This window comes from Myotis davidii, unplaced genomic scaffold, assembly GCF_000327345.1.
Source record: "Myotis davidii unplaced genomic scaffold, ASM32734v1 scaffold247, whole genome shotgun sequence".
Lineage (NCBI taxonomy): Eukaryota > Metazoa > Chordata > Mammalia > Chiroptera > Vespertilionidae > Myotis > Myotis davidii.
In genome coordinates, this window is record NW_006299593.1 from 2,484,694 (window position 1) to 2,498,688 (window position 13,995).

Consider the following 13,995-nt stretch of genomic DNA (forward strand, 5'->3'; position numbering starts at 1 on the left):
GTAGCGGGCGGGAGCCGATTCGAAGGAACCCCTGCGGTGCGGTCCGGCATGCCCGGCCCCTTCCCGCGACTCCCGGCCCCTCCCCGCAGAGCCCAGTCGGGGCCCCTGGGGTCGCTGTGGCGCCCCCGGAAGCAGGCCTGGCCCTCGGGCAGAAACTCTAGCGCTTCGGCCGAGCCGATGAAATGTGTGCGTCCTCGCCAGGCTCAAGGCCGTTTATTAAAATAAGAAAATCTTAGTAGAAAACCCAACGAAGGGGGCCGGACCGGGGCTAGCGAGCCCCGGGGTGAGGTGCTGCCCCCGCCACCTTCCCCTCTGGCCCGGCCCCTGTGCACGGGCGCTGCCCGCGGGGAAAGCCCAGCCCAGGTGAGAGACCGGAAGGCGAGAGCGCTCCGCCCCTCAGTGGCCAGGTCATGCCCAGGTCTCGGGACACCGAGCGCTGGTTTATGTGTTGTTCCGCCTTGAGCCCCTGATGTTTTGTGGTGTTGGTCCTGCCTCCCTGACAGGATTGGGAGTTTCCCTTGCCATTAATTAATGGATGGGTTGCAACTTAGATTACTAGGTTGCTGGCCTCTGAACTCTGTGGTTTGGGCACCTGGTTCTCAGAATTTGGCTCCTCTGACCCACCGCCACCTCCGTGTCCACCCCGCCCTGGACGCAACAGTTGCCACTTGAGATAGAAGCAAGAAGGCTATGAAACACTCTGCGAGGCACTGAGGATAGTTTTCCCGTTTGTGGTCTTAACGTCCCGATGGCTGGTCTGAGGAGAGGTGCAAATATATAGACCTTCCCCCAGCCCCTGTTGCACTTCATTGGTCATCTCTGACCCTACCTGACCTCTCTCTGCCCTCCCTTCCCAGGGCCTCATGTTCCGGTGCAGCGCTGACTGTTGTGAGGACAGCCAGGCGTCCATGCAGCAGGTGCACCAGTGCATTGAGCGCTGCCACGCACCTCTGGCTCAAGCCCAGGCCCTGGTTACCAGCGAGTTGGAGAAGTTCCAGGTGAGCAATACCCCAGTGCTATGGCCAACCAGTCTTCACAGAGTTTGAAATTTTGGACACAATACTGGAGATCGAGCGCTGTATTTCCCATAGAAACATGAGTTACGGAGGGAGTTCGTAACCAACAGCCCTATGCTTTTTTATTTTTTCTGTAGTTACCAAATATAATATGTATGTGTACTGTATAGTACAGATCTTTCTAAAACATATATTCATTCATTCCTATAATAGCAGAATCCCCAGGAAAATGGAATAGACTAGTCTTAAAGCATACAGATTAGAGCAAGATCCTACCATCATCTTACGGTTTTACACACTCTGGGTGTAGCCCCTACTTGATATGCACAGAAGGTAGCCCCCATGTCACTAAAGAGCAGTCATTTATATGAAGCGTTATTAATGTTGACTCCCTGCCTCACAAGCCCCTCTGAGGTCACTAGAAGTCCCCCAAATCCCTGTCTAGAGCAAAGGGTAGCCACAACTTCATTTTACTCCCCTCCTCTGAGTATATTTTTCTGGAATTTGGGGGAAGCAGGACCCATTTCTATTCAGTTCTTCATAGTCTGGGATTCTGTTCACATGGATAAATTATATCTAATGTGATACATTTTTATATTCTACATAAAATTCTTTAAAATTGCTGATAGGAATAATGTCTCTAAAATACAGTAACTCCAAAAAGATTTTTGTGTTTATTTTGACACCTAATTTTATAAATAGGGTCTTTGAAATTTTGACTCCTGAACTGCTGTATAACATTTCAGCCCTCTCCACTCAGACTTACTCTTCTCCTGTGCCAGAACTGCGCTTGCCACTCCTCTCCATTGGGCTAAATCCAGTGGTCATTTCTCATTCCTCATCTCACTCAACTTACCTGTGTCATTTACACAGTGCATCACTTTTGCCCTCCTTGAAACACTTTATTTAGTTGGCTACCAGGACACCTCACTTTCCTGGTTTTCTGCCTCTCTCCTTAGCCATCCTTTTACAACCTCCTTTGCCGGCTTTTCCCCTTTCCAGCCTCTGAACATGGGAATCCCCAGGACTGTTCTTGAACCTTTTTTCTATCTAGTTCTCTGGTCTCATGGTTATAATTATCATCTATTTGCTGACAACTACATATCTTTAGACCAACTACACTCCTGATCTCCAAATTCATATGTCCAGCGGTTTCCTCAACATCTCCACTTATTTATTTTGTTGGTCTGTCTACCCCTAGTGGAATATAAGTTCTATAAGGGCAAGGACTTTACCTGTTTTATTCATTGCTGTATCCCCCATTAGGAGAGTACCTGACACATAGTAGACAGTCAATTAGTAATTTTTGAGTGTTTTTCTATAGCAAGGACAGACATTAAATACTCAAGATGTTTGTAAGTCTTTCTGTAATTGAGTAACTGGTCTCTAGTTACTTCTCACTTCCTGGAAAGGGCTTCTGTACAATTTATTCTGTCATTTACCTGCTTTCTAGTAATGCTTTGTCTGGGCCCTGCTGGTGCCACCCTCTGTTTCAATCAGGATAATTCTATACAATTTCACCATAGGGTCTCTTTAATTCATCAGGATAATACATGTCAAGCCAAAACACAGCAGGTCTTCAAACAACGTCATTTGTTATAACGTGGATAAGAAACCAGAGGAACTTGACTCCTGTATACGAATTAGCCTGTGGTAAACTTGGCATCGTTATACATCGTTTCACCGCAGTTCCATGACAATGTTAAGAGAGGACTTACCTGTATGTAGCACAGGGCCTGGCACGTGATAAGCAGTCGGTAAATAGAGGCCAACTTCTCAGCCTTCTCTGTTCTCTTCCTTCTTGCCACAGGACCGCCTGGCCCGGTGCACCATGCATTGCAACGACAAAGCCAAAGACTCCATAGATGCAGGGAGCAAAGAGCATCAGGTGAAGCGGCAGCTGGAGAGTTGTGTGACCAAGTGCGTGGATGACCATATGAACCTCATTCCCACCATGACCAAGAAGATGAAGGAGTCTCTCTCATCCATTCAGAAATAGCAGTCTTTGCCATTGGCCATGGAGGCTGAGGGCAGGAACCTGTTTAAAATGAAGAGTGCGAATGTTGGTCTTTTAAGCAGTGTAGGGATGAAGAAATTAAGGATGGCAGCAAGTTTAAGGCATGTGTCACTTGCCTCTGGACAGGGTTCTTTTTTGTTTATTCCTAGAAAGTGAAATGGGGGAAAAACTGGTGCTAAAGTTTGGGTCAGAGCGTTTCTGAGGGCCTAAATTTTATGTGGCAAATGCTTATCCTGGCAGCAGGCATTTCCCTCACATGAAGACACAGCCCTGAACTTGAAAAGGTTCCTTTGGATAGATATCGTTTCTGTCCAAGATGTGGACATGCATTTAAATGCTCACACATTACACCTTTCAGCTCGGAAACCTACAGAAACATGAGAGGCAATGTCAGCCTGGACATGGAAGCAGACCTTCCTTCTCACTGGCTGCCGTGATGGGTCCTAAGCCTGTCGGCAGCAGTGACGGGACCATCTTGCCGTGGTACTCCACCTTGAAGGGCAAGAGGGTTTTGATGGTGCTGTATACCAATATCCAGGAATAAACAGTGAGAGAGGAACTGTTGCTGCTTCATTCGGAGTTATGAAGTACTGGATTTGGGAGAAACCTGGTTTTCAGGAATGAAACCTGAATCCAGTATTGCTTAGGTAGCCCCCTCAAATAACAGAGCCCTACTGAGACAATCTTTTGGCAACAGGAAGATCAAGGGAGAAAAAAGAGGGGCAACCCCCCCATTACCAAATACCACTTTTGCCGGGCCCTTTGCAACATACAGTGTTCCTACCCCAGCTCTCGCACCTTACTGTTTTGATAAGGAGCTGCTGTCTTTTTACCAACTTATTACTTGAAATGATAAAATAGCTTGTCTGTTTGCTGTTTCAAGACTGTGATATATTTTCCTAATGGTCTGGTTTTAAAAAATAAATAAGGTTTAATTTTCCTCTACTATTGTGTTTTTGTATCTGGGTAGTGAATATATAACTTTCTAAGAATGCTTTTCCTTGTAATGTGTGAAGTAAGTTTCTTATGAGGTCCAGAAGAGTGAAAATTATGTGTTATGGTTTGGATGCAGGACCTGGTTGTTGTAAATGGGAAAGATTTCAAGGGCAGACGAGGGCACTTTTACTTGAAGTCCCTTAATGTACTAGTAAAAAGATAGAAACTATAAAACTAAAAAAAAGATTCATTATCTACTAATATATCAGGTTTCTAGTTTCAACTAAACACTAACAGCAAGAGGTAGAAAAGATACTGTTATGACCCCTCAAGAGAAGATGCAGTGTCTAGGATTTTGAGTACCAAGAGAATACAAAATATATTCGTTTAACTAAGTCTTTACTATCATTGGCATTTCAATACAGGGGTGGGCAAAAGTAGGTTTACAGTTCATATGGAAAATACAATAATTAATAAATAAGAATAAAGACTGTGTTTCGTGTACTCACAACTATAAATCTATTTTTGCCCGCCCCTGTAGAGCCATTCCTGAATATTAGGAATGAATTCAATTTTAAGAGAACCAGCTGTACTTAGAATCACCAAGGCTTTTCTATTTTTGTCCAAGTCTTCTCTAATCCCTATTGTATTTCATTCATTAATGAGGATTCCCCTATTTTGGGTAACTTAACTGAGAACAAGTCAGAGACTTGTTTTACACTTAACACTTTTGACTTGAAAATCAATACCTCGGAGAGTTTGTGTGCTGTGCTTCACGTTTTATGTATGGGATCAAGGTACATTTCACATTTAAGTAGGGATCCGTAGGCAGTGTTGCAAGAATAGCAAGACCATCCCATCGGGAATCTACTTCCGGGCTCTGGATTCAAATCATTGAGAACTGAGGCATGTCACCCTATCCTGGTGCAGAGGTCACTAATTGCGATGTTAAACCCTAAGCTTAACAAGCAATATGCTGTGGGAATACATTACAAAAAATTACCAGGGGCCCACCTAGCTAGAGCTTATTTTCATTTGCTAGATGTTAATAAAATAAACGACGCAATCCACTAAAATTAGGGATTAACAAGTGTTATTTAAAAGAGTCAGGACTTGCCCTAGCCGGTTTGTCTCAGTGGATAGAGCATCGGCCTGCTGACTGAAGGGTGCCGGGTTCGATTCTGGTCAGGGGCATGTGCCTTGGTTGCGGGCACGTCCCCAGTGGGGGATGTGCAGGAGGCAGTTGGTCGCTGTTTCTCTCTCATCGATGTTTCTAACTCTCTGTCCCTCTCCCTTCCTCTCTGTAAAAAACCAATAAAATATATTTTTAAAAAATAAAGAGTCGGGACCTGTACGTCAATCTTACAGAAGAGAAAACGAAATCAAGGGCTTAGCGAGGCCACACCCCTCTGCCCTGGCCAATCGCTGGCGACGCAACCGGAAGCTCGGGACTAGTCTACACGCTCAGGCTTCCCCTTAGTATCGCGAGGTGAAATGTGAAAGTTGCCGGCAACCGATTGGCTAACGGATCGGTGACGTCAGACGCAAAACGCCGGGCCTACCGCGGGAGCGCCAGAGCAGCGCCGAATTCCCTTTGGAAGTATCTTTGAGCTTGCTTGGCCACCATGAGCAAAGCTCACCCTCCTGAGTTAAAAAAGTAAGTATCTGCGCGGGCCGCGGGTGACTGGCGGCTTCTTTGTATGCCCCTCCATTTCCCGTCAGTGCGCCTGGCGTGCGCATTCGGGTCCTCGGCCGCGCGGGTCGCAGCCAGGGTCCCACGCTTCCGGGCCTGAGCCCGCTCAGAAATCGCATTTTTGCTGGGTCGGCATGGTTACCCAAGGCAGCTTAGGCCCCTGGCTTTCCCCGATTTGGCCTAGGCCCTAGCCGAGGTCCCGGCCCCATGTCCCCCCACCCTCTCCCCCGTGACTTGAAGATCTCGAACCCTTTGTTAACCATCCTGTACTAGATCCGGTATAGTACTCTGCTGAGATGGGATTTTCTTGTTTAAATTGTTTAAATCTTCAAAATATGCAATTATTTTGCTAAACTATCATTATGTATTGAAGAATAAAACCTTAATATTAAGTAAAACACCACTTATTGTCTCAAATATAGCTATTGGGTTGGATGTGGTTTGATTACAACTTCCAATTTCTTCAAAATTTTGTTTGGTTTTCGAAGTAACCAAAATAAAATAAAATATTTGTTATTCTATTATGGCTATAAAATCCAGCCATAGGAAATTGGGTCAATATTGAACAACGAGAATGTTTTTGTAATTCACGGCAGTATAAAGACTCAATTTAATGTACATTAACTTTATTTATTTTCTTGCTTCTTCCCAAAATACATTGCTTTGTATAAGTACTAAATTTCGTTATTCCTATTGTGTAAATATAATTTTAGCAGTTATATAATCTTTATCTCTTTGCTGTTTCAGGTTTATGGACAAGAAGTTGTCATGTAAGTTTTCTTTTTTGTTTTTAATTATTCAGTTGCTCTTTACAAATGTCTTGGCAGTGTACAGTGTTTGGAGCAACTTTATAAAGATTTAAAGCACACAGAGCCTCTGATGAATGAAGCAGGTCTAGCAAAATCCTAACTAGACAGTTTTATTTGCCTAATTTTTGCAATTTAATAAATTGCACAGAACTTCAGACTTTTCAAAAGTTTTTATAAGCCCTCCCTCAGGATTTTTCTATTTTGTGATATTTGAAATTTTATCTTTTTTTTTTTAACAAAGGACATAGACAAGAACTAAAAATCTGACCTGCATAGTATTTGAAGTTTGTAGGGGTTAAGATCATGGCTTTAGAGATAGGTAAGCAACTTTCCGTTTGAATAGCTGTATAACCTTGAACCAGTTACTTTTAAAAGCCTTATACTTCAGTTCCCTCGTAAAAAGTTGGGATAATTCTACAGGATTCTTGTAAGTTTAAATGTGGAAGTAAATGTAAAATGTTTAGCCCAGTGCTTAGCATATAATAAGGATAGTGGATTGCACATCTCATGTACCTGGGTTTTACTCCACCTAATTTTTTTTTTTTTTCTTTTAGGAGAGGGAGAGAGATAGAAACATTAATGATGAGAGAGAATCATTGGCCTGCTGCCTCCTGCACAGTGGGGAGCAAGCTGGAAACTGGGCACACACCCTGACCTGGAATCAAACCGGGACCTCCTGGTTCATAGGTGGACGCTCAGTCACTGTGCCACATCTGCTGGGCTCCACCTAATTTTTAACCGTTTGACTGCTAAGGAGCACTATCGCACTCTTCTTATTTAAAACAAATTTATGTAAACAATTGGTATTTTTTAATTTTTGTTGTTGCAAAGCAATACAAGTGAGTTTATTGTATAAAAAGTGTTTTACATTTTTTCCCATACATGCGCAATTAGTGCCGCAATTTTGGCATATGTCTGAAAAAATACGTCAGCAGCCAAACGGTTAATGAATACTTGATAGTTAATGGCCAGTTTTATTAAAACTTCATTTTCCTTTTTTATAGTGAAATTAAATGGTGGCAGACATGTCCAAGGAATATTACGGGGATTTGATCCCTTTATGAATCTTGTGATAGATGAATGTGTGGAGATGGCAACTGGTGGGCAACAGAACAATATTGGAATGGTGGTAAGTAAAGATGTGACATTTCTCTTAGATTTATTTTTCATTTGGAATAAGCATCAATTTCCCTCTATCAAAGTCTTGAACTAAACTGAAGTTAGGCAAGTCACAGGCAACATTAGACTTTCCATCTTCCTTTGAGTTTAACACTTGGCAGTCATTCAACTGTGGTTAATATCCCAGTTACCTTTAAGTTAGATCTGCACTTAACTGGCAAGTTAGATTTGCATCTTACATAGAACCCTCGGAGGTCCTTGGACTTGAAATTGCTGTTGGAAGTCTTTTTTTTTTTTAGCTTTATTCTATAATAGAAGCCCATAGTCAATCTTTATTAGAGAGCAGTAGGTCTGCATCTTAATTGCATCTTAGAATCATATTAGTTTGGGATGTAGCTTAGAGGGGTTTGTTTTTTGTTTGTTTTTTAAGTTCCGCAGATGATTTGAATGTAAAGTAAAGATTAACCACTGGTACAGAGCATTTACAATCACCTGAGTTTTCCCAAAAAAACAAAAACTAGATTCTACCCCAAAACAATTAAAGCTATCCCTAGTGGTGCTTTTTGTTTTGTTTTGTTTTGTTATATTAAAATATTAATGTGTAGTAAAGGTTAAGAACATGCTTATGGCTTGGCCCGCGTGTTTCAGTGGTTGAGCATTGATCAAGGAACCAAAGATCACCATTTGGATTCCTGGTTAGGGTACATGCCTGGGTTGCAGGCTTTATCCCCAGTAGGGGGCATGCAGGAGGCAGCCGATTGATGATTTTTCTCTCTCATTGGTGTTCTATCTCTCTATGCCTCTCCCTTCCTCTCTCTAAAAAATAAATAAATAAATATAGAAATAAAATATCTAAAAAAAAAATCTTTGTGAATTCTCAGATAATCTTGTAAAATACAGATCCTAACTCATAAGATGGAGGGTGGAACCTGAGATTTTGCATTTTTAACAAGTGCCCATTTGATGCATATCTGCCAGTCTGCAGATCACAATTTTATTTTTAATTGTGTATATAACTAACCTGGATTTCTAGTTTATCACACCCAAATTTAAAAATAGTCAAGGTAAGCCCTGGCCGGGTAGCTCAGTTACAGTGTCGATCCAATATGTCAAGGTTGTGGGTTCAATTTTTGATGTTTCTCAGCGAGACCCAGAGTTTGAATCCCTCTCTTTGCCCAGCACAGGACAATATACCCACTAAGTGGTAAGTCCAAGTTTCTTGGGAAATTGAATCAAAAAGGACAACTTAGCTTTAGAAAATCATAGAGCATAGAGACCTCTATGAGGTGATAAGGGTTTCTAGTTGTTAGACTTGATTTTTTCCCCTTACCCCCTTTTTTAGTTTGAGCAATAGAGGGGTGTAATTTTTTTTTTTAATGACTTGTTCCAATATTTGTTACCGTTTGTTTCAAATATATTTTCATTACTGCATTTTGAAAAGTCCATCATCAGGGCTGGAAAAACAGCTTAGAGTCTCTAGGTATAAGACTTTCCCCCAGCCCTAACCGGTTTGGCTCAGTGGATAGAGCAGGGGTGGGCCAACTTTTTGACTCAGGGCCACAATGGGTTCTTAAACTGGACCGGAGGGCTGGAACAAAAGCATGGATGGAGTCTTTGTGTGAACTAATATAAATTCAAAGTAAACATCATTACATAAAAGGGTACGGTCTTTTTTTTTTTTTTTTTAGTTCATTTCAAGCGGGCCGTAGTTTGCCCACTGCTGGGATAGAGCATCGCCCTGCAGACTGAAAGGTCCCAGGTTCGATTCCGGTCAGGGGCATGTACCTTGGTTGCGGGCACATCCCCAGTGGGAGTTGTGCAGGAGGCAGCTGATCGATGTTTCTCTCTCATAGATGTTTCTAGCTCTCTATCCCTCTCCCTTCCTCTCTGAAAAATCAATAAAATATATTAAAAAAAAAAAAAAGACTTTCCCCCAAGTTTCCTGTAAATCGACCTTTTCAGGTACATTTTCCTTGAGCTTCTATTTGACCTGATCTGGGTGTGACCTGATATAGGTTATACAAGAATAAACTCTGTTTTGCATGCTCACAACTGTAAACCTACTTTTGCCAAACTCTATTCACAGAAGCCTTGCCCTGGAGTTTGGCTTATTTTTCTATCGGTCTTGAACTCAGTTACTAGCCATTTCATCTGAGCTCTCATAAGTGTCTGGCTATGTCAGGCACTATGCTAGTCCTAGGACCTTTTCTGTATAACTTCTCTTCTTGCCTCTAAACCCTCCCATTCTCTTATACAGTTAACACTTGAACAACATGGGTTTAAACTATGCAGGCCCACCTATACGCTGATTTTTTTCAGTAGCTACAGTGTCCCTGGGTTTCACATCCACTGATCTAACCAACTATGGATTGAAAATACTGTTTTCGTGGTTGGGAATCCATGGATGTGGAGAGCCATCTGTATGCTTTATTAAATAAGGGACTTGAGCATCTGTCGATTTTGGTATCTGCAGAGGGCCCTGGAAACAATCCCCTTCGAGGTACGACTAGGGAGTCAAAAGCTGTCCACAGATTTTCAACTTTGAGGGCATTTGGCCCCCTAAGTCCGATAGTGTTCAAAGGTTGTCTATGCTGTTGCCGGAACTGGTCATTCCAACTGTGAAATTTTCAGTAGCACATTGTTGGTTTCTTGGTCCCCTCCAAACACTTTTAAGATTGGCGTTTGAGGCCTTCTAAGATTGGGTGCAAACCATCTTTGTTTCCACTTCCCTTCATCATCTTTTACTGCCAATTAGATTCTTTCCTTATCCCCCAGATAAGATACAGAATTTCCTATTTTCTTATAAACTACACAATTTGCAAAACTCAGCTCAAATGCCATTTCTTAGAGTCTGCTTTGCACAACTTTCATTCTGGTTTGTTTCCTAATTGATCTTCACCCAAAACTAATAACATGCATATTCTATTGACCTTATTTTCCCATTAATTTATGGATCCCTTAGGGCAGTGGTCAGCAAACCGCAGCTCGAGAGCCACATGCGGCTCTTTGGCCCCTTGAGTGTGGCTCTTCCACAAAATACCACGTGCGGGCACACACGTACAGTGCGATTGAAACTTGGTGGCCCATGCGCAGAAGTTGGTTTTCGGCCTGGGCGAGTCTTTTGAAGAAGTGGGGGGTGTTGGTCAGTCAAGCGACAGGATACACAGCGCGGGGGAGGTACATCGTTTTGAGGTACGTTCGCTGAGGTCGACTCCTTCCAACTCTCCCATCCACACTCGTCTATCTGAAACAAGTATATGAGTGTGAATGGGAAAGTTGAAAGGGGTCGACCTCAGTGAACGTACCTCAATCAGATTGAGGACGTTTTTAGCAAAGGCCAGCTTAGGAGTACCCTAGTTAACAATGTACCTACCTATATAGTTTGTTTAAAAAGTTTGGCTCTCAAAAGAAATTTCAATCGTTGTACTGTTGATATTTGGCTCTGTTGACTAATGAGTTTGCTGACCACTGCCTTAGGGGCAGTGATGGGTATATTATTTGCATCCTGCTTATTTGTTACTGTTTATTTCAAATATATTTTCATTACTGCATTTTGAAAAGCAAATCCATCAGGAGGTGAAATGAGTCACTGGAGACTTGATATCTCAAAGGGGTAGTTGTTAGCCTTTGATCTAGATAACCTGCATCTCATTAAAAAGGGCTTATATGACTTCACGAGTGATTAAAAGACAAGTTATTTGGTATTCCTGTGGCTTGAAAAAAGCCTCAAACTGATATTTAATACTGCAAAACCGTTAATGATTTGGTGAAAATTCTTTAATAATGGAATTGTATTGGTCAAAAAATGCTTTCTCAGATGTTCTGAACTTAAAAATTAGATTAGCTCTTTATTATATGAACTATACCTAGTTAACACTGATGTTTTTTTCCCAAAGGTTTTTATGCATTAATATAAAAGGATGCCTTTTTCCCATCTTTTAACATTGAATAGAGATAAAAGAACCTGCAAACTGAGTAGGTTTCTTCTGAAACATTAATTGTAATTTTCAAAATTCTTGTAGTAATTTTGATATACACTGGCTTTTCCAAGCACATATACATTCCGAGTAGAGGACAATAGAAAACAGGAGGTAATTATGTTGCTGTTTATTTTGGACATAAATGGGAAAATATTTTGAATATAAGAGCTGAAATAGAACCCAGAGAAAAATATTCCAGTGTATTGTTCTTTGTGCAGTAGTGATAATACTGCCCATAATACATTCATCTAGTTCAAGTGTGAGAGTGCACAAACTGAGGAAGGCTATATTACTCATAGCTGTATATCATAAACCTAACCTTAAGAAGCCTAATAAATGCTTAGGAGGCCTGCTCTTTGAGTCACTTTAAAACTAGAGAATGGAGTACATACAAGTGAGTACATAAGGTATTTGGAAAACAACACAGTTGTTCTCCAGTTGAGAACCATTTTTAAATCCAAGGAATCATGCCACTGTACTTGAGTGCATTTAAGAGTACATTTACCTATTAAAAGGTAAAAATGTATCTAAAATGGTATTCCTACTTACAGGAAATGTGTTTTGCCAAAACAGCTAGAGGCATCAACTTGAGAGTTGGTGTGATGTCCAACATTTTCCAATTTTTTCCATTTTTATTCCAATACATTTTAAATCTTCACTGAAGTTGATAGGTTTGATTTTTTACAACCACATAGAGCTGAATTCTAGAATGGGTTCTCAGTAGGGTTCCTAGACCAGCAACATCACCTTGTAACTTAGAAATGCAAAGTTTTATATGCCACTCCAAACCTATTGAAAAATTCAGGTGAGTCCAATGCGTACTCAGGTTGCAGAACTGTTTCATCCTGCCGCTGCATCATTTTTACCAGTCTCTTCCGTAAAAAGATGAGTAAATGAGCTATTTTTCAACCAATTAAAAAATTCTTTAATGCTATAACTATTAAAACTAATATGCTTGATATACAGATAACCTGTTTTGCTCTTTGAGGAAGCAATTTCCAACAGATTCCCTGATGGAAAAAATTCTTATAAGTAAAAATATATCCCATTGCAAAATAAGTCTACAGATGATAAATTAGTATGTATTAGTGTAGCATATACATTCTCTACATATTGTCTTCATTAAAACAATGTGGAAAAAAATAACATTTTAAAAATAAAATTAGAAAACTGACCCTTTGACAAACTAAATATTTTTTAAGAGTACATGTTAACTTTCTTGCAGTTACTTTGAATTCATAAGCTTTTACTTGTTCTATCTCTACCTTGACAGTCATTCATGATCTTTGTAGTGTACAGTAGATGTAGAACTGGTTCTCAAGTTTAGGTGATTTCAAAGTGCAGTCAAGGTTGAGACTACCATCTTAAGGTTTCAGCAACCAGTTTCTCAAAATGGTACAGTAGCTTAAGAAGTTGAAACATAAGCTGGATTTGATCAAGTATGGTGTCATTCTGAATGTCCTACTCGTTAATTGCTCTAGAATAACTAATCTCCGTTGTCTGCTGTTAAACTGTCAATGCTTTCTCATTGAGAACTCATTCTTCACAAAATGAATCTGCTTTGACTATGGATTGAATTTCTTGTGACAATTTTAAGGCACTACAAACCCTTTGGAGACATTTCAGTTGCCCAAAACAGTGATTCTCAACACAGGTTGCACATTAGAAACTTTAAAAAGCTACAGTGGTGAGGTCCTATCCTCAATCTATTAAATTAGAATCTCTAATGGGGGGGGGGGGAATCTATCTGTATTTTTTTAAGTTCCATAGGTGAGCCCTGGCCTGTATGGCTCAGTTCGTTGAGGGTTGTTCCTGCACCAGAAAGTCTGCTTTGATTCCTGGTCAGGGCACGTGCCCCAGTTGAGTCCAATCCCCAGTAGGGGGCATGTTGGAGGCAGCCAATCAATGTTTCTCTTTCACATCAATATTTCTCCCCCTCTCCCTCCTCTATAAAATCAATAAAAACATTTTTAAAAGGTACAAATATATAAAAGCTCCATTGGTGAGGTTTTGATAATAGAATGCCAATTTCTTCACATCAATAGCCTATATTTGCTTTTCATTTTACTGGCGTTTTTGTGTGACATCTTAAAGTTATACTACTCAGACTTCTGAATTTCATTCCTAAGGAAAAAGAAAAAGGCAGAAGCAATCAAAAGTGCATCATTCTAAAAGTCAAGGCTTCAGTAATGGGCACATTTACTTCGAAAATGGTATAAAGTACTGTCTACGGCCATACCACCCTGAACGCGCCGGTCTGATCTCGGAAGCTAAGCAGGGTCGGGCCTGGTTAGTACTTGGATGGGAAAATGGTATAAATTACTAAAACTAGGCATAATATACCAGCTCCCATAGCAGATTTCACTATGTGACTAAAGATCACACCAGCTGTAAGCACAAATGAACTAGTCTCCAACTAAAAGAT

The 13,995-nt window shown here is 41.0% G+C and overlaps 2 protein-coding genes across 3 annotated transcripts; both read left to right on the forward strand.

Moving 5' to 3' along the window:
• The first annotated feature begins 432 nt into the window (after positions 1-432).
• Positions 433-3,304, forward strand: FAM136A (family with sequence similarity 136 member A). Its single transcript, XM_006775343.2, has 3 exons — positions 433-767; positions 858-998; positions 2,827-3,304. The coding sequence occupies exons 2-3, from the start codon at positions 864-866 to the stop codon at positions 3,013-3,015; spliced, it is 324 nt and encodes a 107-aa protein (XP_006775406.2). The 5' UTR covers positions 433-767; positions 858-863; the 3' UTR covers positions 3,016-3,304.
• A 2,170-nt stretch (positions 3,305-5,474) lies between these two features.
• On the forward strand, positions 5,475-8,330 carry SNRPG (small nuclear ribonucleoprotein polypeptide G). Of its 2 annotated transcripts, XM_006775307.2 has the most exons (3): positions 5,475-5,626; positions 6,410-6,432; positions 7,476-7,872. In XM_006775307.2, exons 1-3 carry the CDS (start codon positions 5,595-5,597, stop codon positions 7,682-7,684), a joined length of 264 nt encoding a protein of 87 aa, XP_006775370.1. In that variant the 5' UTR covers positions 5,475-5,594; the 3' UTR covers positions 7,685-7,872. The 2 variants fall into 2 exon arrangements, with proteins under 2 accessions (XP_006775370.1, XP_015426997.1); XM_015571511.1 differs by lacking the exons at positions 5,475-5,626; positions 6,410-6,432 and adding an exon at positions 7,128-7,205 and having other exon boundaries at positions 7,415-8,330.
• Positions 8,331-13,995: the final 5,665 nt, after the last annotated feature.